This window comes from Hordeum vulgare, chromosome 6H (genome assembly GCF_904849725.1).
Source record: "Hordeum vulgare subsp. vulgare chromosome 6H, MorexV3_pseudomolecules_assembly, whole genome shotgun sequence".
In the NCBI taxonomy this organism is placed as follows: Eukaryota; Viridiplantae; Streptophyta; class Magnoliopsida; order Poales; family Poaceae; genus Hordeum; species Hordeum vulgare.
In genome coordinates, this window is record NC_058523.1 from 68,126,998 (window position 1) to 68,154,417 (window position 27,420).

Here is a 27,420-nt window from a genome sequence, read left to right on the forward strand (position 1 = left end):
TTGTATGAGATGCAACGCCATGTTCTTGCTACTTTTACTTCATTGCTAACGGTTAGCTATAGTAGTAGTGATAGTAGTAGTTGGCGTGATGACTTCACGGAGACACGATGATGGAGATCATGGTGTCACGCCGGTGACGATGATGATCATGCGATGCCTGAAGATGGAGATCGAAAGAGCAAAGATGATAATGGCCATATCATGTCACTATATGATTGCATTGTGATGTTTATCATGTTTTACATCTTATTGCTTAAAACGACGGTAGCATAATAAGATGATCCCTCTTAAAATTTCGAGAACGTATTCCCCTAAGTGTGCACCATTGCGACGGTTCGTTGTCTCGAAGCACCACGTGATGATCGGGTGTGATAGATTCTAACGTTCGCATACAACGGGTGTAAGCCAGATTTACACACGCGAAACACCTAGGTTGACTCGACGAGCTTAGCATGTACAGACATGACCTCGAATACAAGAGACCGAAAGGTCGAACATGAATCATATGGTTGAATACGATCAGCATGAAGTTGCTCACCATGGTGACTAGTCCGTCTCACGTGATGATCGGACACGGGTTAGTCAACATGGATCATGTATCACTTAGATGACTAGAGGGATGTCGATTTAAGTGGGAGTTCATACTTAATTTTATTAAATGAACTTAATTGTCATGAACTTAGTCTAAAAGTTGTCTTTACAAATATTGTAGATGTCCAACGTCAACCTCAACTTCAACGCATTCCTAGAGAAAAACAAGCTGAAAGATGATGGTAGCAACTATGCGGACTGGGTTCGCAACTTGAAGCTCATCCTTGAAGCAGCTAAAAAGGCTTATGTCCTTAATGCGCCGCTAGGTGACCCTCCCGCTCCCGCAGAAGCCCAAGACATTCTGAACGTCTGGCAAGCACGGAGTGATGACTACTCTCTGGTCAGGTGTGGCATGTTATACAGTTTAGAAACGGGGCTCCAAAGGCGTTTTGAGCAACACGGGGCATATGAGATGTTCCAGGAGCTGAAGCTAGTTTTTCAAGCTCATGCCCGTGTCGAGAGATATGAAGTCTCCGACAAGTTCTTTAGCTGTAAGATGGAGGAGAACAGTTCTGTCAGTGAGCACATACTCAAAATGTCTGGGCTACACGGTCGTCTGACTTCACTTGGAGTCAAACTTCCGGATGACGCTATCATTGACAGAATCCTCCAGTCTCTCCCACCAAGCTACAAAGGCTTTGTGCTTAACTACAACATGCAAGGGATGGAGAAAACCATTCCCGAGTTGTACTCGATGCTCAAGTCTGCAGAAGTAGAAATCAAGAAAGAGCATCAAGTGTTGATGGTCAACAAGACCACTAGTTTCAAGAAAGGCAGGGGTAAGAAGAACTTCAAGAAAGACGGCAAAGTTGTTGCTGCGCCCGGTAAGCCAGATGCCGGGAAGAAGAAAAAGAACGGACCCAAGCCTGAGACTGAGTGCTTCTATTGCAAGGGAAAGGGTCACTGGAAGCGGAACTGCCCCAAATACTTAGCGGACAAGAAGGCCGTCAACGTTAAAGGTATATGTGATATACATGTTATTGATGTGTACCTTACCAGCGCTCGTAGTAGCTCCTGGGTATTTGATACCGGTGCTGTTGCTCACATTTGGAACTCAAAGCAGGAACTGCGGAATAAGCGGAGACTGGCCAAGGATGAGGTGACGATGCGCGTCGGGAATGGTTCAAAGGTCGATGTGATCGCCGTCGGCACGCTACCTCTACATCTACCGTCGGGATTAGTTTTAAACCTTAATAATTGTTATTTAGTACCAGCTTTAAGCATGAACATTGTATCAGGGTCTTGCTTGATGCGAGACGGCTACTCATTTAAGTCAGAGAATAATGGTTGTTCTATTTATATGAGTGATATGTTTTATGGTCATGCTCCGCTGGTGAATGGTTTATTCTTGATGAATCTCGATCGTGATGTTACACATATTCATAGTGTGAGTACCAAAAGATGCAAAGTTGATAATGATAGTCCCACATACTTGTGGCACTGCCGCCTTGGTCATATCGGTGTTAAGCGCATGAAGAAGCTCCATACTGATGGACTATTAGAGTCTCTTGACTTTGAATCATTTCACACATGCGAACCGTGCCTCATGGGCAAGATGACTAAGACTCCATTCTCAGGAATAATGGAGAGAGCAACCGACTTATTGGAAATAATACATACTGATGTGTGTGGTCCAATGAACGTCGAAGCTCGCGGTGGTTATCGTTATGTTCTCACTCTCACCGATGATTTGAGTAGGTATGGGTATATCTACTTGATGAAGCAAAAATCTGAGACATTTGAAAAGTTCAAGGAATTTCAGAGTGAGGTTGAGAATCAACGTGACAGAAAAATTAAATGTCTACGATCTGATCGTGGAGGAGAATATTTGAGTCACGAGTTTGGCACACACCTAAGGAAGTGTGGAATCGTTTCACAACTGAAGCCGCCTGGCACACCGCAGCGCAACGGAGTGTCTGAACGTCGTAATCGCACTTTATTAGATATGGTAGGATCTATGATGTCTCTCACCGACTTACCGCTATCATTTTGGGGATACGCATTAGAAACTGCAGCATTCACTTTAAATAGGGCACCGTCTAAATCCGTTGAGACGACACCGTATGAACTATGCTTTGGCAAGAAACCTAAGTTGTCGTTTCTTAAAGTTTGGGGCTGCGATGCTTATGTGAAGAAACTTCAACCAGAAAAGCTCGAACCCAAAGCGGAGAAATGCGTATTCATAGGATACCCTAAGGAAACTATTGGGTATACCTTCTATCTTAGATCCGAAGGTAAAACCTTTGTTGCCAAGAACGGATCCTTTCTAGAGAAAGAGTTTCTCTCGAAAGAAGTAATTGGGAGGAAGGTAGAACTTGATGAGGTAATCACACCCCCTCTCGAACAGGAAAGTAGCGCAGCGCAGGAAGTTGTTCTTGTGGCGCCGACACCGACTGAAGAGGAAGTTAATGATGATGATCATGAAGCTTCGGATCAAGTTACTACTGAACCGCGAAGGTCCACAAGGGTACGCTCCGCACCAGAGTGGTACGGCAACCCTGTGATGGAAATCATGTTGTTAGACAACGGTGAACCTCCGAACTATGAAGAAGCGATGGCGGGCCTGGATTCCAACAAATGGCTTGAGGCCATGAAATCCGAGATAGGATCCATGTATGAGAACAAAGTATGGACTTTGGTGGACTTGCCCGATGACCGGCGAGCCATAGAAAATAAATGGATCTTCAAGAAGAAGACTGATGCAAACGGTAATGTAACCGTTTACAAAGCTCGACTTGTCGCAAAGGGTTTTCGACAAATTCAAGGAGTTGACTACGAAGAGACTTTCTCTCCCGTAGCGAAGCTGAAATCAGTCCGAATCATGTTAGCAATTGCCGCCTTTTATGATTATGAAATTTGGCAAATGGACGTCAAAACAGCGTTCCTTAACGGGAACCTTAAGGAAGAGTTGTATATGATGCAACCAGAAGGTTTTGTCGACCCTAAGGGTGCTAACAAAGTGTGAAAGCTCCAGCGCTCCATCTATGGGCTGGTGCAAGCATCTCGGAGTTGGAACATTCGCTTTAATGAGGTGATTAAAGCGTTTGGGTTCATACAGGTTTACGGAGAAGCCTGTCTGTACAAGAAAGTGAGTGGGAGCTCTGTAGCTTTCCTCGTACTATATGTGGATGACATATTATTGATGGGGAATGATATAGAGATGTTGGAGAGCATAAAGGCCTATTTGAACAAGAGTTTTTCGATGAAGGACCTTGGAGAAGCTGCATACATATTAGTCATCAAGATCTATAGAGATAGATCGAGACGCCTCATAGGTCTTTCGCAAAGTACATACCTTGACAAGATATTGAAGAAGTTCAATATGGAAAACTCAAAGAAAGGGTTCTTGCCAGTTTTGCAAGGTATGAGATTGAGTAAGACTCAGTCGCTGACCACGACAGGAGATAGAGAGAAGATGAGTTTTGTCCCCCACGCTTCAGCCGTGGGATCTCTAGTGTATGCCATGCTGTGTACCAGACCTGATATAAACCTTGCCATAAGTTTGGTAGGGAGGTACCAAAGTGATCCCGGTACGGAACACTGGACAGCGGTCAAGAATATCCTTAAGTACCTGAAAAGGACTAAGTAAATGTTTCTCGTTTATGGAGGTGACGAAGAGCTCGTCGTAAAGGGTTACGTCGACGCTAGCTTCGACACAGATCCGGATGACTCTAAGTCACAAACCGGATACGTATATGTGTTGAATGGTGGGGCAGTGAGTTGGTGCAGTAGAAAGCAAGAAGTCGTGGCAGCATCTACATGTGAAGCGGAGTACATAGCTGCTTCAGAAGCGGCTCATGAAGGAATTTGGATGAAGGAGCTCATCACTGACCTTGGAGTGGTTCCAAGCGCGTCGGGTCCTATGACACTCTTCTGTGATAACACTGGAGCCATTGCCATAGCCAAGGAGCCCAGGTTTCACCGGAAGACGAAGCACATCAAGCGCCGCTACAACTCCATCCAGGACCATGTCCAGAGTGGAGTGATAGATATTTGTAAAGTACACACGGATCTGAATATTGCAGACCCGTTGACTAAACCTCTTCCACGAGCAAAACATGATCAACACCATAATGCTATGGGTGTTCGATACATCACAATGTAACTAGATTATTGACTCTAGTGCAAGTGGGAGACTGTTGGAAATATGCCCTAGAGGCAATAATAAAATGGCTATTATCATATTTCCTTGTTCATGATAATCGTCTATTGTTCATGCTATAATTGTATTAACAGGAAACAATAATACATGTGTGAATGAATAGATCACAATGTGTCCCTAGCAAGCCTCTAGTTGGCTAGCTCGTTAGTCAATAGATGATCATGGTTTCCTGATCATGGGCATTAGATGTCATTGATAACGGGATCACATCATTGGGAGAATGATGTGATGGACAAGACCCAATCCTAAGCCTAGCACTCGATCGTATTGTTTGTATGCTAATGCTTTTCTAATGTCAAGTATCTTTTCCTTCGACCGTGAGATTGTGCAACTCCCGGATACCGTAGGAGTGCTTTGGGTGTATTAAACGTCACAACGTAACTGGGTGACTATAAAGGTGCACTACGGGTACCTCCGAAAGTGTCTGTTGGGTTGGTACGAATCGAGATCAGGATTTGTCACTCCGTGTGACGGAGAGGTATCTCTGGGCCCACTCGGTAGAACATCATCATGAGCATAAAGTGACTAAGGAGTTAGTCACACGATGATGTGCTACGGAACGAGTAAAGAGACTTACCGGTAACGAGATTGAACAAGGTATAGGTATACCGACGATCGAATCTCGGGCAAGTTCTATACCGACAGACAAAGGGAATCGTATACGGGATTGATTGAATCCTTGACATCGTGGTTCATCCGATGAGATCATCGTGGAGCAAGTGGGAGCCACCATGGGTATCCAGACCCCGCTGATGGTTATTGGCCAGAGAGGTGTCTCGGTCATGTCTGCGTGTCTCCCGATACCGTAGGGTCTACACACTTAAGGTTCGATGACACTAGGGTTATAGGGAATTGTTGTACGAGGTTACCTAAAGTTTTTCGGAGTCCCGGATGAGATCCCGGACGTCACGAGGAGCTCCGGAATGGTCCGGAGGTAAAGATTGATATATAGGACGGATGGTTTTGGACACCGGAAGTGTTTCGGGGGTCACCGGTAACGTACCGGGACCACCGAAGGGGGGCAACGACCCCGGGAGGCTAGATGGGCTCAGTGGGGAAGGGAACCAGCCCCTAAGTGGGCTGGTGCGCCCCCCACCCAGCCCATGCGCACCAGAGAAAAGGGGAAGGGGGGAACCCTAGCATAGGTGGGCCTAAGGCCCACTAGAGGGGTGCGCCACCCCTCCTCCCTGCCCTGGCCGCCGCCCCCTCTCCCATCTAGGGCTGCCGCACCCCTTGGGGGTTGGAACCCTAAGGGCTGCGCCCCCTCCCTCTCCCCCTATATATAGATGAGGGTTCGGGGCTGTTTGACACACGGTTTCATCTCTCTCTCGGCGCAGCCCTGCTCCTCTCACTCCTCCTCTCTGCCGGCGCTTGGCGAAGCCCTGCCGGGAGACCTTGTCTCTCCATCGACACAACGCCGTCGTGTTGCTGGACTTCTTCCCCAACCTCTCCCTCCTCCTTGCTGGATCAAGGTGCGGGAGACGTCACCGGGCTGCACGTGTGTTGAACGCGGAGGTGCCGTTGTTCGGCACTAGATCGGAATCGCCGCGAGTACGACTCCATCAACCGCGTTCTAGCAACGCTTCCGCTTAGCGATCTTCAAAGGTATGAAGATGCTCTTACCCCTCTCTCGTTGCTGGTCTCTCCATAGGAAGATCTGAATATGCGTAGGAAAATTTTGAATTTATGCTACGTTCCCCAACAGTCGCGCCGTCCTCCTCGCCGTCGCGCCGTCCTCCTAGCCGTCGCGCCGTGCTCCTCGCCGTCGAGCCGTCCTCCGCGTCGTCCTCCTTGCCGCGCGCCGTCGACACCTCCGGCCGGTAAGCCCCCCGCCCCCTCCTCCCCAACACTCCGGCCAGTATAGAAGAAAAGAAGAAAAAGGAGAAGAGAAGAAGAAAAAGGAGAAGAAAGGAAGAAAAAGGAGAAGAAAAGAAGAAAAAGGAGAAGAAAAGAAGAAAAAGAAAAAGATTTTTTTTGTCATTTAATTCCTATTGTATAGTGTATATGGTTAAGTGTATAGTGTATATAGTGTATAGTGTATAAGGAGAGGAGGAATTTTGCTATAGTGTATATAGTGTATAGTGTATAAGAAAAGAAGAAAAGAAGAGGAGGAGAAGAGAAGAAAAGAAGAGGAGGAGAAGAAAAATGAAAATAAGAAGAGGAGGAATTTTGCTATTGTATAGTGTATATGCTTAAGTGTTAATAGTGTTTCTTAGATTATTGCTTAATTTTGCTATTGTATATGCTTAAGTGTTAATAGTTTAATTTTGCTATTGTATATGCTTAAGTGTTAATAGTTTATTTTTAGCAAGAAAATTAATAGAACTAGTTTATTTTTTTAGTTCATTTTACGATGCCTATCCCGCATCCTCGTCGTCGACTCGGCGGAGGACACCTGCTTGATGAGAGGGGCCCTGTCCGGGACTGGGCTCCGCCCGGCTGGTATTGGGAGGTGCTATCTTCCGGGGGGCGTAGGTTGGTGAGGAGCCAGCCCGTCGTTGACCCGATCCTTGTTTGGTGGCGGTCGCGTGGGCCAGTGAGGGTGCCGAGGCTTCCGGACACTGCGCAGGTGGTACGTCACCGTGTCAGCGAGGAGGATGAGCACGTCCGTCGTTACATGGTTGCGTTGGAGGGCAGGTTCGAGCATACCTGGCAGGTTCTTCGGGGATCTCACTGGAGCTATGATCCTGTGATGGTTCCTTCTCTTTGGGTGTCCACCGCCCGCGCCGATACCCGTCGGGCGCTACGGTTCTAGATGTATTAGTGATGCTATATGTATGATAGTATTCGAGGAGTATTAGTGATAATATTCGACGATGTACGGACAAAAGTGATGATGTATTAGCTTATAATTGAATGCATGCTAATTTGAATACTACTTTATTTTACGATTTGGTTTTGCTTATTGAATGCTCAAATTGGAAAAGTACTCCTACTTTGAATACTATGCAGAAATCTAGGAGTCCCGGGTGGAGCCACGACCCGGGACTTAAGTTGTTTTGGAACGGAGTTCCTGATAGAATAATTCTTTTTTGGTACAAAGGTTAAGAGAATCCGTTTTTTGGAGAACTATGGATCCACATATCAGGAACCTCGAAGAGGAAGAACTTCTCGAAGATATAATCAAAGACGGCCCCGACGTTGAACCAGCTGAATCTCCGTCGTCATATCTAAACCAGGACGTTGGAATGGAGGTCGAGCGACACGAAGATGAAGCTGATGGGGCAGGAGATAGGTCCAATGACGGAGAAGGTGATAGCTCCACCGATGGAGAAGCCGGTGAAGAGGAGAAGTCCGGCGAGGTATACATATGAAGTTCGACAATCACTTGTAATATGTGAAAAATATTGGAGATAGCTCTATATTGTATACATATACATTCATTTGACGAATGTTTCTCCCTCTTAGGCCTCCACATTGAGAAAAACTACGAAACGAGGCCCGACTAGAAAGTTGGATGCACGGAACCATTACACATTTGAGGTGATATTTCCTACGGGCGAACCCAAGCTTCCTAAGAATGCTGCTGACACATTCAAGAAGCAGTGCGGAGTTCTCGTTAGGGATCACGTCCCGATCACCGTTCGGGGGTGGAACAAGCGCAAAGGGGCAGCCGATAGTGACTATGTCGCCGAAAGGTACAAAGATAATCTTTGGAATGATCTCATGTCACATTTCAACCTGCCAGAATGTGAGAATGAAGACGCCGCAGACAAACTGAGGGCCAAAGTCAAGCAGTGGACTCTGAAGAAGATGGTCGAACTGTTCCGTAGCTGGAAGAAGAAGCTATGGAAAAACTATCTGAAGACACAGAAAGTGCGAGTATTCGAGGGGTATCTAGCCAAGCAGGCGAATCACTGGAAGGCATTTCAAGAGTACAAGGAGTCAGAAGATGCCCAGGCATTATCAGAAAAGAACAAGATAAATGCCGACAAGAAGAAATATCACCACAAGCTGGGGCCAGGGGGCTATGAGACTGCCATCCCAAAGTGGGATAAGAAAGAGCAAGATCTGATAGATAACGGCGTCGTACCTGAACCACTCCGTGATGAGTGGGAATTGAGAGCAACAAATTGGTTCCTTGCGCATGGTGGGTCGTACGACGAAACAACAGGGGACCTCATCTGCAATGACGATCTTAGGATACCCAGGGAGAATTGGAAAAGGATAGTGAAAGAAATTAAGGAGGGACAAAGAAAGTTCACTGCAGATAGAGATAAAGATTTCCTCACACTGGTCCTCGACAATGACGAACATGGAGGACGAACGCGAGGCTTCGGTCCTTCTTACCCGTGGTGGCTTGGGTTTGCCAGAGACCAAGACACTTACAGAAGCCGAGAGAGAGCAAAGAAGCGGCAGCAGGATGAGGAGAATGACAAGTTCAACCAGTTGCTTGCCAGGATTAACGAGCAACAGAAGCAGATTGATGAGCTTAGAGGAGTACCGCGCCACGAAGATCCTGCACTTGATATTACCGGCGCCCCATCTAAGCGGAAAAGCAGCGTGGCTGAATCTGAGGCCCCGCCCGACGATGAACGAAGAATGATAGAGGTCGGTCCCGGCTACCCCGTGGATGGAATCAAGGAGTCAACATCATGTGAACTCCATCAGAAATTCAAGAACATATCCATGAAGGTGGCCGTCGGACAAGCTTTACCTTCTGGCCCTGATGCACGCTGGCATGGCCGTGAGATTCCAGCTGGCTTTGCTAAAGTCGGGGTGGATGAAATCATGACGGGGTTTAATGATATGGAGCTCGACATAGCTGGACCCGAAGATGAGAGGACACTCGAAGAAGTACTGGGTGGAGTCATCCTATGGGACAAGAACTACATCAAGCTTCCAGGCTCGGCCCAAGGACAACACCGCCTCCGAGTCGTCGCAGGTCACCTACACCTCCATTACCTCCAAGCCCTCCACATGACGTCGGCCAGCACAACACGAGTCCATCTCGATCACCCCCGCCGGACTTGGGTCGTCCGTCTCCGCCGCCGCCTGCACATGATACTAAGCGGAAGCGTGCCAGCAAGAACGCTCTGTCGATGATTTCTAAGCGACGGAGCTCCCCAAAGTGCAAACTGTCGCCCCTCCCAAAGGTACCTCATGCTAATCTTCCTATCAGACCTTATGATCGTACCCCCGAGGAAAACGCCAGGATAGCAAAGGAACAGCATGATGCGCAGATGAAAAGGAAGGAACCCGAGCCCCGCCCGGAATACACCGAGAAGCACATAGCATGGGCAAAAGACTTCTTAACCACTCCATCACAGTATGACTTACACTATAAGCCTGATGACTATACACGCACATTGCAGAAGGAAGTGAAAAACAGTAGCTCACGTGCAAGTGCAAGTGGGAGAAAATCAAGTTCAACTACAAGCAAGAAAAAATCAGACGTTCCTCAGCTTGGACAACAGGCCAAACACTCGATCCCGCCCCTCAAGGTGTTAACCGAGAATGTTCCCCCTCCGGTGCAGGGGCAAGCTTTTGAAAAAGCAAAGGAGTTGGCGGATGAATGTGGTATCTCGGTTGAAGATTTGCTGGCTTCCCAAGACGACAGGATACCCAAGGCTGTGGTAGCCCCTAAGCCACAGTTTGTCATGGGAGAGCCTTTGGTCAGCAAAGATGATCTCCCAACAAATATGCGTTACTTGCATAAATGGTACTTAAGTGAATCAAAGAATGGGAGAACGATGATCGTGCTGAGTGTCCCACGGGAGTACTACGGCCGCTCCGAAGAAATCCATATCGACTTTGATGAACTCTTCCAGATGTACAATGGCGACGCCCTCGACAAATCGCTTATGAGTTGCTATTGTCTGTAAGTTTTTCAATTCGTTGTCTACATATAACTTGTTTAGTTATTTCAATTCATTGTCTATATATAACTTGTACTCTATTATGCAGAATGAAGATTCTGGAGTGTAAAAGTAAGAGCATCCTAAATATTGGGTTTATTGACCCAGATAAAATACATATAGCGACGCTAACTAATTATCCCAAGGAGACGGAGGAAAACCTTCTAAGGTTTCTAATAGATCAAAATTTCTGTGACCACATACTATTTCCATACAACTTCAGGTGAGGGTCCTTACTCTGTTGTGTCCATTCACTTATAAGTGTAATTGATAAGTTACTGACACATATATATATACATGTGCAGCTTCCATTGGATTCTGTTGGACATTCAAATTGATAAGGGAAGAGTTGATGCCTTCGACCCATTATCGAGACCCTTGGAACAGTTCCAAAGCCTGCAAGACATGCTCCAAGGGTAATTTTAATCACTCTTGCGCTCTATCGGTCTCTTTCGATGATTTTCTGATATATCAATTAATGAAAAACTTAGCAAATCATTATCCTTGTCGGGCAGGGTTTGGAAGCGGTTCAAGTGCGTGACTCCCGGTATCGAGCCTGAGAAGCTGACCTTTAGAGTGGCTCAGGTAAGTAGTAGTATGATATACTTCTATTAATTTTCAATACATTTATGATGCTAGATTATTATTTTGATTATATATATTCTATTCTCGTAAAGTGCGACCAGCAGCCACGGGGAACGCATCTATGCGGATACTATGTTTGCGAGACCATTCGCACGTTTACCTCTGAGTTCAAGGATCACAGATTCGACGTAAGCAATGAACATCCACACCTCTATTTTACTGTCATTCTTTGTTATCATGATTGACATTCATATTCATCTGCTCTTCTTATATAGCACACGGCCATGAGGACGAAGGTCCTACCAGAGCAACGCGCGATTGCTGTTGCAGAGGAGCTTGCGGGATTTCTTAGGACGGAAGCTATAGAAGAGAAAGGACGATTTAATGTAGCTAAGGGCCATTACTGATGTTCGTCCATGTAATCGAATATACGGGCTCTAGTCCCGATAATTCAGATCTCCATATAATTGTATATATATGATCGCTTGTAAGATAAGTTAATCTTATATATATATATATATATATATATATATATATATATATATGCATAATTATTTCTATTTAAATTATATGAAAACTAATTCCCGAACACCAAACGGGGCGTCGCGTTAATCTCCCGAACACCTAAACCCTAAAACCCTAAAACCCAAAAATAATTTCATTCAAAAAAAACCAAAAATAAGCAAAATCTGAAAATCTTTAGTCGCGGTCCTTGTAACGAACCGGGACTAAAGGGCCTCCCCCTGGGGCGCTACGAGGCGCCCACGTGGAGCACCTTTAGTCCCGGCGTGTAAGAGAGCCGGGACGAAAAGGTTAGGCCTTTAGTCCCGCCCCTTTAGTCCCGGTTGGTGAACCGGGACTACTGCCCCTTACGGGCCGGGGCTAAAGGCCCCGTCCCCACTAGTGCGGCCGGCCGGCCGGCCTTCCCCGCGCGAGCACATATATGTCCGCAGACGCGTGCACGCTCCACTCCACTCCCGAGTGACGGCTACGTTACACGTACGCCCTTGGATCGAGAGAGAGAGGTTTGCAGGATGGAGGAACGGTTGTTCGAGATGGTGGCAGGGTGCTTTACAGGTTCCACGCCGTTACGGTGGCAGGGCATCCTTTTTGGAGCACGGGCTAGCCGGAGGGACCAACGGTTGTAGTGGTGGAGGTGGTGCGACCAGTTTGGAGTCGACGATGGTTGTTCGATGGTGTTCTTTGGGGCTCTGCGGCGGTACGTTTGGCGCCGTAGGGCGGCCATCTATTTTCCCCTCATGAGCTCGACCATCCCTTAGGCCTTGTTTGGCACGGGGGGTTTCAGGAGGTTTCGAGAGGATAATCCTCGGGACACATAACCTCGGTCGCCCATTTGGTAAGCGGGGTTTGCTTAGCCCAACCCCCTCCGTTCCCCTTCAATCCTCTCCTACCCATGCGTTTTAGGACCCTCGTCGAGGGACTCGTGGAAACACAGCCCCGAGCACAACGCTCCTCCACACTCCATCGCCATCAGTCTTCTCCACGCGCCGCTAGGCTGCTATCTTCCTCGACCAACCGCCATGCCACTGCACATCCTCCTCCTCGTTCTCCTCGTGGCCGTCGGGCTTACCGGATCCAGCGGCTACCCTACGGACGGCGCCGGCGATGCCCGTGCGTACAACTCGAGCATGTGCGAGAGGTCCTTCGCGTGCGGGGGGCTTAACATCCACTACCCCTTCTACCTCTCCAACGAGTCCAAGGTCGTCGACGGGGTGGCCTACTCCTACTGCGGCTACCCCGGCATGGCCGTGCTCTGCGACAACAGCCGCTCCACGCTCCAGGTCACCGGGGGCATCAACTACACCGTCCTCGACATCGACTACGACAACCACACTATCACCCTCGCCGACGCCGACGCGCTCAACGGCGGGGCCGGTGGCTGCCCGAGGCCCCGACACAAAATGACCATCCTGCGCGAGGCGTGACTCAACTTCAGGCCCACCGGCAACACCACCATCTCCTTCTTCCTCAACTGCAGCCTCGCCGCCCCTCTACCGCTGGACGTCGTCCCTGTCAAACAACGTTTTGTATGGAGGGGGGTTATAGGGATGTGTGGCTGGAGGGGGATGTGAGGTTTCAAGGGGATTGGGTGAAAGAGGGGGATTCACCAAATCCCCTGAAATCCTCTCCTCCCAAAAACCCCCCACAATCCCTCGCTGTCAAACAAGGCCTTAGTGTGGTTACAATTCTTCCTTCGGAAGCTGGGTTTGCGGGGTGTGCTCCTCTCAAAACCACTTTGTTCGGGTGGTATTGGATGGTGACCAGATGACCAACGTTCAAGGCTCTCCTTGCTTGATAAGATGAAGATGGAAGTTCATGCCCTCTTTGTGTTGGTTGTGTTGGCTGTGTTATTCTTCATGTTTTTCTCTTCGGCTGCCCTTTGGGTGACATCCATGCTTGCTCAAGATGCTACCATGGTTGTCGTTGTGTTGCGACGAGTTTCGGGCTCTTGGTGTGTTCTTGGTTCACCTTTGCTCAATGACAAAGCAATGATGCCTCCCCAACCTGCTAATTGTTTTGACCGCCCGTGGCAGATCTCCCAGTCAAGGTTCATGTTTAGCACTTGTTGGTTATGGTTGATCATCTATTGTGCCGTGGTGCTTGATACACACGTCGGTGCGGTGCGTTAGTTTGTTTGCAGAGTCTTGGTATTGTGATCCTTCGACAACACCCCGCATATACTTTTGTCTCTCATGATGGTGGTCTTTCCGCCTGCTAGCTAGGTCATGCATGCCTTCTCCTAGATGTCATTTTTTTCTCATCTTCTGTAACCTTGTTACCTGTACGGTTTTCGGTCTGGTTTCCTTCATAAACGGGGTCAGCTTGTTTAGGTTTTCAATTCGGTTTCCCTTATAAACTGTATCATCCAAAGCTCAAGGGGTGACTCTTGGCTTTGGTAGCTTTATGAGCAATATATTGAGGTGGGGATCCTTGATTGCACCCATAATGTGATTGCACCCATAATATATTCACCCGTAATATATTCAGGACCCTTGATTGCACCCATAAGGGCATCTCCAACAGTTTGTTGGTTAGCTTGTTGGTAAAATATGCCATGTCATCAACCAACACCTTAACATACAACTACTCCAATGGCTTGTATCTAGTTTGCCCAATAAGATGTGAGGTAATAAATAAGGTGCTCTCTCATTCTACATTGGAGCTTGTGCAAGGGTGTCGGTTAATTTACATACAACCTTGCTCTCTTTTCTCATTTATTGCATGACACATCATCAAAAATCCTATATGTCAAAATTACCAACAACTATCTTACAACCATTGAAGATGCCTTAATGTGATTGCACCCATAATGTGGAAATGCGCAGCATCACGTGAGTGTGGGAGCATTCATATATCAAATTATGTCGCTCACTAGTTTTGCCTCGTGATTCATGCAGCAGTTCAATTTCACACGAGGACACAGTAAACAAGAAAATCTCTTTTATTTATTTATTTAAGTTTCAACAACGAAACTTATGGTTTTTATCTAAAACTGTCAAGTTTCAACCAGTTTTAAAGATATAGTTTCAAGCAGTTTTTTCAAATATAAAGCAGTTTGACTTAAGACATGATCACTAAGTGGTCTCATATACATGATGAAAGGAGACATTTTTTTACATGTGTATTCAACATATTTGGGGAGCAGTTTTAAATGCTCCCTCTTACCCATATATAATAGATCTGACTTGTTGACCTCATTAATTAGTGTTTTGATTATTTTTTATTTTGTTATCTCAGATCTAAGAAAGAGGGGTGGGGGGGGGGGGGACAAGGAGCATGTTGTTGTCATATTTGAAACAATAGCATTTGATGGGGATTTTTGAACAATACATAACACACAGACTATTAATTTTATTTTTTACAATTATAAGCAAGCTTTAGCCTTTAGATTTTCATCGAGTGGTTGTCAATTTTTTAATCTATTTAATTTTAGGGTACTTGACTCACTAGTGAGAAGTAAAATTTACATCCATATCCATAGACCACCTAACAATGAATACAAGCACTCGATGCAAGATGAAGACGCGCCACCGTCATCGCCCTCCTTCGTCGGAGTCCGGTAAACATTGTTGTAGTAGACAGTCGGGAAATCGTCATGCTAAGGCGCCAAAGGACCGTCAAACCAAAACAACAACCGCCATCGATAAAGAAAAGTGTAGATCAGAAGGATCCAACCCGCAAACACACATCCCTAGACCGGATCTAGTCGGATCCACAAAAGATGAACACCGATCGAATCCCACAGCGATCCGCTAGATACACACCTCCACGCGTCCTCCAACAATGCTTGAAGCATTACCAGGACGTGGGCTAGTCAAGCAGAGCTTGATTCCATCTTCATAAAATCATCATCGCCTCGTATTTTTGAGAATGAAACGAACCCTAACAAAACTCAAAAAGGCGCCTAAAAACTTAACATACCAGACTTGCAAGACAGTGCAACTTCTGGTTAAAAAAAATCGACTGAGACCGTAAACAAAATCCAGCAGGATGAGACTTAGTAGAAAATATAAAATATTAGCCAATTACTAGTGCTACAAGATGACAAACTTTGGCATATGGTTATTTCAAAATTGTAGATCTATGTTGTTCTTTGATATATACATGACAAAACGTATTTAAGAGTGTTGAAAACTTTGGTTATGACTAAGGATGTGTTTTTTTTACGTAAGGTTGTGAAGATGATTGAACTGCTGGTGATGCCTATTTAGCTTGTTGTATATTCAAATAAAATCTTTTAAATAAAAAATGCACTAGGCCTGATATTGGATATGCAGTTGGAGTTGTTAGCCGGTTCATAACAAATCCATGTAAAACTCAGTGGGAAGCAGTGAAGTGGATACTCAGGTATCTCAAGGGAACTTCTACATCTTGTTTATGCTTTGGAAGTGGTGATCATGTATTGCGGGGCTATAAAGATGTAGATTATGCAGGTGACCAGGATTATAGGAAGTACGCATCTGGATACCTGATGACCTATGCAAGAGGAGCAGTGCCATGGCAGTCAAGATTGCAGAAATGTGTTTCTACATCAACTACAGAAGTTGAGTACATAGCGGCACTTGATGCTGGCAAGAAAGTTTTGTGGAAGAAGAACTTCTTGCAAGAGCTTGGCATGAAGCAAGAGAAGCATGTTCTATGTTGCGACAGTTAAAGTGCTATCCACCTTGCCAAGAATTCAAGCTATCACTCTCAAACCAAGCACATTGATGTGAGGTATCATTTGATTCGAGATGTTGTGAGTTCCAAGTTGCTGAAACTCGAAGATCCATACCGAAGACAATGGTTTGGATATGATGACCATACTATTGCCAAATGAGAAGCTAGAAGCATGTTGCAAGGTAGCGGGCATGGTGGTGCCCCTCTCATGAGTCAGAGGGGGAAATTTTTTGGGATATCCTCCTCATGTGGACTATGAGGAAATGACTATTTGAGACCTTTTAGGAAGCCCAAAAGAGGTGTAGAAGCCCACTACCCATTAGAGTTATGACCTAGGATCGATCTGGTCTTTGCACGTAAGTGGATGGGGATGTTTTACCCTCCATCCAGCGCAACCACCACCCAGTGTAACGAAAATCAGTTCAGCCTCCATTGGAGAAGAAGAGAGAAAACCAAGTGAGAAAGGGAAGAAGAGAAAGATTGAAGGAAGAAGTAAAGGGATCTCCTCCCCAATGTTATGATGATCCAGATCCACTACCTTGTCTCCTTCAAACTGCGGTTCCACCATCTTTGGTGAGATTGATCCAATCCCTAGCTCTTGGCCCCAAATCTTATCTTGATGTATGAGATCCTCTAGTGCTACTAGAGAAAAAAAAATGTTGTGTCCCACATTTGATAATAGTGGAAGAGGATTGGGTGGCTTCGGCCCATGGTTTTCTCCCTCAAGTTGATGGGTTTTCCGCGTAAAAATCTAATGACTCTTTTGTTAATGCTTCTTGCTGTCCAGAAAGCTACTCCCGCCACAAGACACTTGTTTGAGGAGCGTCTTATCTGCTGAGTAACATCTTTTCCTTCATATATGTTGATGCATATGTTTCCTTCCGTGCTAAGAAACGATCCCTGAGTTAGTACATGATCTGATGATGAGATTACTTTGTTTCCGATGTAGTTTTCGGTTAACCATAAATACATTTGTGTGCTAATTCCTAACACATCAACCTGCAGATTAGAGCATAAAGGGCACCTTGGTTGGTGCAGTGGCAAGAGAAGCTTGCCGGCAGTCTGTAGTCTGTACATGAACAAGGGTATCCGTTTGATTTTCTGAAGAAGAGCTAACGCCTTTTGCAACAATAACTTTTGCACTCTGGGTTACATGATGGTCAAGCAAACAGCTGGCATGACCACGCGATAGATGCCAGACTTCATCGATGATTGGCAAGGCCGGCAGGAAACCAAGGTTCCAACTCCTGAGACGGACATTAGAAGTCGTGCTTTTAAGGTTGGTGAATTCCTCAACGAGTATGTCGGCGAGGGACATGTAGACGAGGATCCCGGCCACGCCTTTGTGTATGCCGCGTTTGGGTAATTCACCACGATTGTACTCAAATGTTGTTCTTTGTAATTTTTGACACGACTGAAATTTAACCCATCAACGATGGTTGCTACCGGAAATGCCAGTTGCAGGGTGTATGGACGGGAACAACATGTATTACACCTTAAGCTGGATTTGGTTTCCTCCAAAATCTCATACATGCCTAAATAAAAGTGAAGGTGAATCTTCCATCACCCCATAAACGCTATAAGCGTTGTTCTGTGCGGGCTGAACTACTGGCAATGATAGTTTACCGTGTAAAATGTCTATGTATTTATAGCTGGACTCTCGGCTAGGATAGCATCTGCGCGTACATGCAATATGCATGCATTATAAACCAAAGCAAGTTCATATATTTGCAGTGTGGGCTGCACACAACAAGAATGATCCATGGCATCCTGTTTGCGTGCGGGCTCGCTCATCCGGATGATATGAGCACTTTCAGGCTTTCCAAGAGCGAAGCGGACATTGGAATGATATCTTCTCGTGCGTCGGGAATTAACCTTGCACGTAATAAGTCTTCAAAAATCTTTTTCATTTTGAAATAGAAGCATTTTATTCGTTCATTCAATAAACGGTATATGTGGCTCCTTTATTACCGTTTGTCGGATGTTCGAAGGACAGACCCCGATACTATTTTTGTTGAATTAAATTTCTCTAGTTTATGTTGTTCATTATAATGTATATAAAGCATATTAATCAATAGATGATAGAAAAGGTGATGTGATCAACTGGCTAGCAACTAATATGCGTGGGCTCGAACCCAATCACTGTTTGGAACCTTCGGCATCCCGTTGATTTTTATTTTACAATTTTTGTTGTTTCTTTGTGATGGCCATTGTATAAGAAAGAAATAACTCCGATCGGGGTTAGGAGTGGATTAATGTGATGCTCGGCTCGTGCTCGTTAAGGCTCGGCTCATTAAGCTCGTTAAGCTTAACAAGCTAATGTGGCTTTGTTTATTTAATGCTCATTAAGCTCGTAATATGATCACTAACATAGTATGATATGTTATGGTCTGCAACATGAGAGTGTTGGTGTATTTTTTTCGAAGGAAGATTGTGACTACATGAGGAGGTACACTGGTTTGTTGCATCCTATGGGTTAGGGACTTAGGATGGGTTGAGGTACCAGAAAAATATTGTCACATAAGATAAGAATATCCGTTGTGTTGTACTAACAATAAGATAAGAATGTATGTTGTGTTGTACTAACAAACTTAACGTGCTACTCATGAAACTCGTTAACTTGTTCATTAAGCTCGTTGAAATCAGTGATTGGCTCTTTTCATTTAAAAGTGTGCTACAAGCTTAATTAACAAGTTGAGCTATTGAGCGGTCGTTCTGGTTATGACTCTCTTTGTTGCGTACATATACTCCTCCTATAGAAAAGAGAGTTGGTGGTGTTGGTGTGTCTACCTTTGTGTCCTCCGTACATTGTAAGGCTGAGACGGGTTGTTTACTAGCCACTTGCACTTTTGCACACACACGCACATAAAAACCGCAAACATCCGGGCGCAAGATTCTCGCAAAGGGTATGATTTTCTTTTTTTTCCTCTATGCGGTTTCGGTGAGGCGTGCATACATAGTAATAGACGTAATCCATTTAAAATTCCTTCATCGTAATTTCTTTTAGCTAGAACAGATCGACTCCATCTAAGCATTGCCAGGAATTTGAGAACATCACAAAGAAAGACAATATGATGACTTATCAGAAAGGTAAGGCAAGAGCGCTCAAACCTCCAGTATTTATGTAAGATCATCAAACCTATTATCTCATTGCAGGGCCAGCAGCCGCTTGTATCCCCCCATCTTGCTGCTTTTCTTCTTCTTCTTCTATCTCAAGTGCACTTCTTTCTCCAGGACAGGTCAAATCATCAACATTCGAACCCAACCTTCTTCTCCTCCCGTCACGACGGTTCTCGAGCTCCAAGCACTCCTTAAGCTGCGCCACTACCTCCGCCATCGTAGGCCGCTCTCGGGAGACCTCTCGCTTGCAATGCAGCGCCAAGTCAGCGGCTTTCCAGACAGAGTTGATGTCATAGTCCCCTCCCATCTTGGTATCCACGATGCTCTCAATGTTTCCATGGTCGAGGCTCTGGTGCACCCACTCACCGATGTGGATAGTCATGCTGTCGCTAATCGGTATGACCGGGGCATGGCCCGTGATGAGCTCCAGGAGGACGACACCGAAGCTGTACAGGTCGCTCTTCTCACTGATGTGATAACTGCGGAAGTACCTGCACAATTGGGAAACACAGCCACACAGGGGCCCCTTAATTATGATGAAGTAATGCCACTTCAGGCAATGTTGAAGAATGAAGTGGAGTATACAGGAGAAGAGATTGATGCTGTGCGTGACGTACTCAGGATCTAAGTAGCCCATAGTACCGGCTGGCTCAGTGGTTATATGTGTTTCGGAGTCACTGAAAGCCTTGGTCAGGCCAAAATCAGCAATCTTAGCTCCAAGATCTGTGGTCAGGAGGATGTTCCTGCTCTTCACGTCTCTGTGTATCAATGCTGGCTTACAGGCGATGTGCAGATACTCAAGACCTGTCATAAAAAATAACACTTTTTTTGTTCACAGTTGTGAGTAAATGAAATCTCAGGACCTAGTGGATGGCTGCTATGTCCTAACCTTGTGCAGCATCAAGGGCGATCTGAAGACGCTGCTCCCAACTGAGTGGTTTACAAGTAGAAGTGGCTTCGCATGTCAACAGCAATTAAACATAGTTAGCTTAAAGAAGTTTTGGGGAAGTCATGGACTTCAGTTAGTAACCACGGATAATTCAAGGTCTATGCAGTTCTTGTTTGAGTAAAATGTAACATTTCCGTCATTCAAATTTCAGGATATAGCACATAGCTGAATTAGGGCGTGCGATATAAAAATCTATATTTGAATAGACAAGATAAGTAACCTCTCAGATGATCCTGCAGGTTCCCTTCGGGCATGTACTCGTAAACAAGGGCCAAATGATTTCTGTCCTTGCAGTAGCCAACCAAAGAAACTAAATTCTTGTGATGAATCCTGGTCAAGTGCTGAGCCTGCAATATAACGTGCAGCACTATCTTTCAGATAATTTAAGCAGAACACATGATGAGAATGATTAGTAAGTGTAGTTTAATCTACAAAACCAGAGGAAAAAAAATCTTTAGAACTCATTCATCAAAATGTGTGCGCAGATGACTACACTAAGATATTTGAGGGAACGAGACACATGAAAGGATTACACATGAACATTTTATTTGCGACATATAGAACTTCTTCACATTGATTTTTTCTTTTACCTCAGCCAGAAACTCTTTACCCCCTTGGGAAGATGACTCAGAACGCACTTTCACAGCAACCGAGATTCCATTCTCCAAGTAACCAAGGAAGACAGGTCCAAACCCACCCTTTCCAATCTCTTGGCTGAAGTTATTCGTAATATGCTTCAGTTCTTTGTAAGAGAACTCTCGGTTCTCAAGCAACGCTGATTCATCTTCATGACCAGTAGCGTTTCGCTTAGCTGAACACATGCACAGGTAGTTAAAGGCAAGAACTTCTCCTTCCGTATAAAAAAAGCAAAAATAAAATGGAAATACAAAAGTGTGTAAGGCACAAAACAGAAACCATTACTTCCATCTGACTGTTACCTTTTCCTTTGAACACTTGGCACAGCAAAAAAAAGATAACAAATAGTGCAATGGCAGCAGCTATTGGTACAACTATTGCAGCGAGAAGTGTCCCGCTGATTTTCTTTCGACTTGATCTGCAGGCAGTACCATTGCCACAAAGATTTGCATTATCACCGACCCTGGCAATTCAAAATGTAAAAGATTAATCACAATATAATGTGATTCCATGGTGTTCCGAATAAAGAGAGATGTCTGACTAAGAATGCTGGAAGGAACCAGTACTTCTCTATAAATATACTGATCAATCAGACCTAATAGTTAACTAGCCAAATGAGTCAAATGTAATACTGACACTATTTTTAAAGGTGCTTTCATAATGTATGCTTTTAAAGAAAATGAAATTAACCATTAAATGCACTGGGACAAAGGAAACTGACATATAAGATTCTTCCATGCCCTTCTAGAGAAATCCAACCATAAGCATATTATTTTGTTCACTGGAGTTACCGGTCCTTGTTGTACTATCAATTACAGTTAATAACTGATGATGACATAACTTATCTTTCCAATTAACCAGAAGTACTATACTTTACTGAATGAACAGAAAGAAATTGAACAGAAATAGGTCCAAAATAGCAAAGCATAGTTTTCAGTTAGTATGATATTAAATCATCATTTATGCAAATATTACTGACATCATACGAAAACGTTGAGCATTACTTATTTACATGTTAGTGTGTATATTTTCTTCAAAAAATATCTTCAAATTTAGTTAACTGTCAAAAACTAAACATACCTTAGTAATAAGGACCCATTTTGGGACCTTTGTAAAAGGCTGTCAGGAATTGGTCCACTCAGATCATTGCTGGACAAATCCCTATGAAGGAAAAGACATTGTATATGTACCATTGCCAAAATGTTGTGTCGATATTCAAGGACGAACAGATAAGTCATAAGACTTACAGAAACATTAGTGATGAAAGCTGCCCAAGAAAATTCGGAATAGGACCAGACAAGTTGTTGTGCGACAAATCCCTGGAAGGTATAACAGATCTTGTGAACTACAGCTAGTAAGTAAATGGGGAAATACAATGTTTTTGGAAGTTTTATTTTCAGCTTCACTGCATGACTGAATACAAGAGGCAAAAGTATGGAGCTAATCACTGCATGTAAATGAGAATTACGTTTCTCTTTCAAACTATATCATTAGTGTTCTGGCAGTATATTTTCCCTGAATGGTGAAGACAAATGGGGAAGCACAAATCATGTATCCTTTATTTTTCCTAAAAACATGGAGACACGGGAAATCCAAGATATGTGCCGCCTTGATTCTCAGAAGAAAAGAAAAATGTACCACCTTGATTCTCAAAAGAAAAGAAAATGTGCAGCAATCTACCATGAAGTTCAAAACAGTTCCTCCATACTACTATTAAATTGTTTCAGATATTGTTGAGTAATTCTCTCCATGTGTAAACATGCTAATCATCTTTAGAATATTAGTGCCAGAATTTCATAGGAATTTCGCAAATGTGGTTGTGAATTATGCTGGTGAAAATAAACTTGAACTTCCTTAGAGAAATACCGACATTCATGTTTTAATAACAAGTACACCAATTCCTAAATATGCTAAAAAAACGGGTGGGGAAAAGATCCACGCGGGTTTATTTTGAGTAGTATAAAAAGAACACTTGCATGTTAAAAGCCAGAGTAAGAAATCGTGATGAGAAGTGAGAACCTACAGATACTGGAGTTCTTTGAGATCTCTAAAATTAGTAGAGAAGGCACCAACTAATCCAAAGGAAGACAAGTTTCTGCCAAAAAGGTAATCCAGAACAGTTAGCTTCGCTTGTTGATTTGTCGTAAATGCTTCTTCAAAATGTCAACATATTCAGCATATAAGAATAGTTCTTTATTTCATTCGAACATAGTTATGAAACTTACAGTGCCGTTATTTTAGAGGCACCTACTGGTGGATATGAGCAGTTTAATCCTCTCCATATGAAAGCCTTCGGAGTACATGGATCACCCATCCAGTTTTTTATCACACCAAAATCATCTTGGATTGCCATCATCGCTCTAGCTGCTTTGCAAGAACAAGGAAGATGGTTAAACCTGTTAGGAAAGCAACTTGTCTATATTGAAGGCCCAAGGGGCATATATATATATTACACATGACTTGAGGTGCAAGGAAAGTAAAGATAGACTAATAAGGACTCCTAGACTAATACTAACAGACTAATAAGGACTCCTAGACTAATACTAATACTTCCTAACACCCCCCCTCAAATGCAAAGCGTATGCAATAGCATTGCATTTGAAGAAGTGTAATACTAAAACACAATGATAATCCAAATCCGCGTCTTGAGAGTGTCGTCGTAGCATGAAGAGTCTTCAAAACTTGTCGAGTCGCCGAAGGAGAGAACGAAGAGATGGCACATCAGAGGTAGACACCGCATCACTTGAAGATACAAGATAAGTATCAAGAGAAGATGGGTTGTCAAAAGAAGATTGCACATCAAGAGAATAAAGCATTGTGCAGAAAATCATAGTCCACGACAACCGTCGGCGAAAGAAGCTCGGCGGATAAGGCACGATGGACGTAGATCGACAATGCAAAAGAAGTCTAGAAAATCCTATAGAAAACAACAAGGGCAAATAGGCCACAAAAGTTGCATAGAAAGGATCAGGACCAAAGAAAAGGCTGACGGACAAAGGTATTGTGGACTCGCATGGCATGAGAAAACACAAAATATCAACGGATTTGGTGGACGCAGCGGGAAAAAAAACTGAAAAGCATATATGAAACTAGATGCGGTAGCAGCGGAAGAGAACCATGACGGAAAACAGTAGACTAGCAGCAGCAGGCCAAGTGCCCACGTACAGATGGAATCACACGCACACAGAATCAGGCAACAGCACCAGCTAGCTGCAGTACGTAGAGCAGCCGAACGAGGAGAGCAACACGTGAGCAGCCACAGTAGGCTGGAGGTGCAGGAGCTGTCTGGGCCAGCAGCAGGGAGGTTGAGCAGCGTGGAGGTGGATGGCAGGCACGGCCATGTTAGGAAAGCAACAACACCCGTACTAGATGCTTGTCCGTTGCCTATAATCCCGTTGGAGACGAGACACCGCGATCTGCTGCAAGATCCGGCTGGAAGCGGTGGAATACTGCGGCCGGCGACGGAATCCGATTGAAGATCACGAGAGACGGCGGCCGGCGACGGGATCCGGCTGGAGGACAGCAGATCGAGCCCAACGGCCAGATCGCGAGCACAGCTGACGGGACGCCTGCGAATCTGAACAAAGCAGCCAGGGAGTCAACGGAGCAGAAGCACGGCTGATGGGAAGGAGCCTGCTGCGATCTGGATTCAATCGGGGAGATGTATTCAGCAGGGCGAGACGGGATCCAGCGACGGGAACGGGACAAAATTTTTGGATCGTGAGGACGAGTTGCGGCGTCCGGAGACCTAAACCTAGGCTCTAATACCATGTTAGGAAAGCAACTTGTCTATATTGAAGGCCCAAGGGGCATATATATATTACACATGACTTGAGGTGCAAGGAAAGTAAAGATAGACTAATAAGGACTCCTAGACTAATACTAATAGACTAATAAGGACTCCTAGACTAATACTAATACTTCCTAACAAAACCAATCAAATGAACAGACAAGCAAGCAAGCCTTAAGATACTCATACACCTCAAATGTGATAAACAAAAAGTCTAATACATCTCTCTCTATTGCTAAGATAAAAGGCTACTTCTCAACTCTGAACTTGCATGACTGCCATGAATAAACAGATACTACAACAGCAAACAATATAAACCAAGATCCACCATTTGGATTAAAAAAATCACAAAATGCGAAAAATAGAAGAAAAATAGACAGGCGGTTTCAATAGTTTCAGGTTGGCAATGGAACGGTTTTAGAGATCAGGATTGAAAAATAAACTTTTGCCAAAGTTAAGAGTTGAGAAGTACAATTTTTCTATTGCAAATTAGACAAGATCCTTAACATAGTAACTGTGGGTGGTTATGCCCTCTGTAGTCCGTACTAATTATCGCATCAGTAAATTCATACCATCTCCAGGATCAGTTGCAACCGCAGTTATCGGTTTCACCAAGTATATCTCCATGCCATTGAGGATAGGTGGAAGTGTTGCATTTTTTGTAGCAACAAGTGAGACACTATAATTTTCCATCCCATGCAAAATGCCGGAAAAATAATCGGTGACTTGGAATGTTGGGGTGTAAGGTTGCTTGTTCCATGTCTTGTTATTTATAATGATATCAAACTGCCGCACTGCATTGCTCCGTACATTCTGTAGCTCAGCAAAGTAGAAAATAAAAAAGTATTTGGAGCTTATGTTCACCGATGGATCAGATGGATTCCATGAGAAATCAATTCTTGAACTATTAACAGTAGCTGCATTTTGCATAACAGATGATGGCACATCATAGACATCCCTGAGGTTATTTTGAATTACAGATGTTGAAGATATCTCAGTAGAGTTCGGAATTGCACTATATGTCGTCCAGATGCGGTCATGGGAATCCGAGGGGTACCTGTTTAGATCAATGAATGTATCTGTTTTATGGTAGTATTGTAGTCCACTGAATTAAGTAAAGTCAAAGCAATCATCTCTTTGTCATAAAGTATACTTTGTGGGCAAAACATATGCAATATAATGCTAAAAGCAGCGGTTACAGTCTACAGTCATTTATAAATATAATTTTTCCTTTAATCTACAAGATACTCAGCCACCAAAATTTTACTTCTGTTGATCAAGATGGCGCTAACACAGATTTCCTAAGTTAAGATTTGATTAAAGCAATTATAAGTACAAATCTAACCTGGTTACTGAACCGTCTGTGGGCCCCATGTGGAACCGATTAGAATTAACCAGCACGAGCGATTGAGTTGCATTTACCTCTGGGTAAAGGGTAGTCTTCAGTGGCCTCAAATCTAGCCCAGAAATAAATGGATTACCCATACCTTTGTTCACCAAACAAACTTGCAAGTAATTATCAGGAGCCACTAGTATGATGTCCATCCAGTTGAATGCTCCTGCATCACTGAAGCTAACTTCATGCCAGTAGTTTGTCCCCAGGTACAGATCAAACACAGGAGGTTTGCCCAGGCCATCATAGTTTCCATAGTAGAAGGCGGCACGAACAAGGTACTTGTTTCCCATCACCAAGGATCTCAGGGTGTAGCAATTCCTTGGGCCATGTGGAAAGGACCGGAGATTCAGATAGCGTTTCACCAGTGATGGCTTTACGTAATCTGAGGAGATGCCGCGGTTTTCTCCTGCGTTGATGAAACCATAGTCTGATACATATATTATATTTGAAATGGTGTCTTGGTAGGTAGAATTCACTTGGATACCACAATCGACGCTTATGAAACCTGGAAACAAAATACAAGTCAAAAAAATTTATATCATCGACCTTGAACAAACCTTTGGCGATGAGCAATGCAGGTGCTTCACATTGTGTATTTTCTGAACAGAAAGAGCAGTAAGAAATAAGAATTGAGGGGCAACACACCTAGATAATCAGGCTGTCCATGGATCAACGGGAACATGTAGAATAGAAGAATTGCTATACATCGATTCATGCTTCTTGTTCACTCTTGTGAGCAAACTAGAGGCTTCAGGCTTCTATCTAAGAGAGAGAGAGGGAGGGAGGCAGAGACTGTCATATATGTATATCCATGGGATTAGCAAATGCTTTCACATGCGTATTATGGTTGTCCTATTCGACAATTATAGATCAGGAGGGTCAGTGTACAGTTTGACAGTGTGGCTATGGTCCAATAAGAAATTCCAATAAGAAATGACTGTTTCGGAACAGTTTCGTCGTGATAATGGAGTATGTTCCACCAATACAAAGGGTACGGCTGCAACATAATTGCTACTTTTAGACTTGACTCTATGATTCTTTTGTTGGAATTAGAAGAAAGGCTGTCCTCTCTTGTGGTTTGGTCATCTCATGGTAGAATGAAAAATCAGAATGGCAAGTCAATCCCATGGCTCAGGCATTTCAGTATATATA

General features: G+C 44.3%; 1 protein-coding gene across 2 annotated transcripts; it reads right to left on the reverse strand.

Annotated features, from left to right (window-relative positions):
• Positions 1-19,330: 19,330 nt before the first annotated feature.
• On the reverse strand, positions 19,331-27,145 carry LOC123404717 (probable LRR receptor-like serine/threonine-protein kinase At1g05700). 2 transcript variants are annotated; one of them, XM_045098664.1, is made up of 13 exons: positions 26,914-27,145; positions 26,218-26,773; positions 25,445-25,929; positions 23,308-23,449; positions 23,106-23,177; positions 22,330-22,401; positions 22,163-22,243; positions 21,385-21,545; positions 21,037-21,257; positions 20,667-20,793; positions 20,387-20,452; positions 20,115-20,301; positions 19,331-19,988 (listed from the first exon to the last, which is right to left on the reverse strand). In XM_045098664.1, the coding sequence occupies exons 1-13, from the start codon at positions 26,981-26,983 to the stop codon at positions 19,520-19,522; spliced, it is 2,709 nt and encodes a 902-aa protein (XP_044954599.1). In that variant the 5' UTR covers positions 26,984-27,145; the 3' UTR covers positions 19,331-19,519. The 2 variants fall into 2 exon arrangements, with proteins under 2 accessions (XP_044954599.1, XP_044954600.1); XM_045098665.1 differs by having other exon boundaries at positions 23,308-23,446; positions 26,914-27,143.
• Positions 27,146-27,420: the final 275 nt, after the last annotated feature.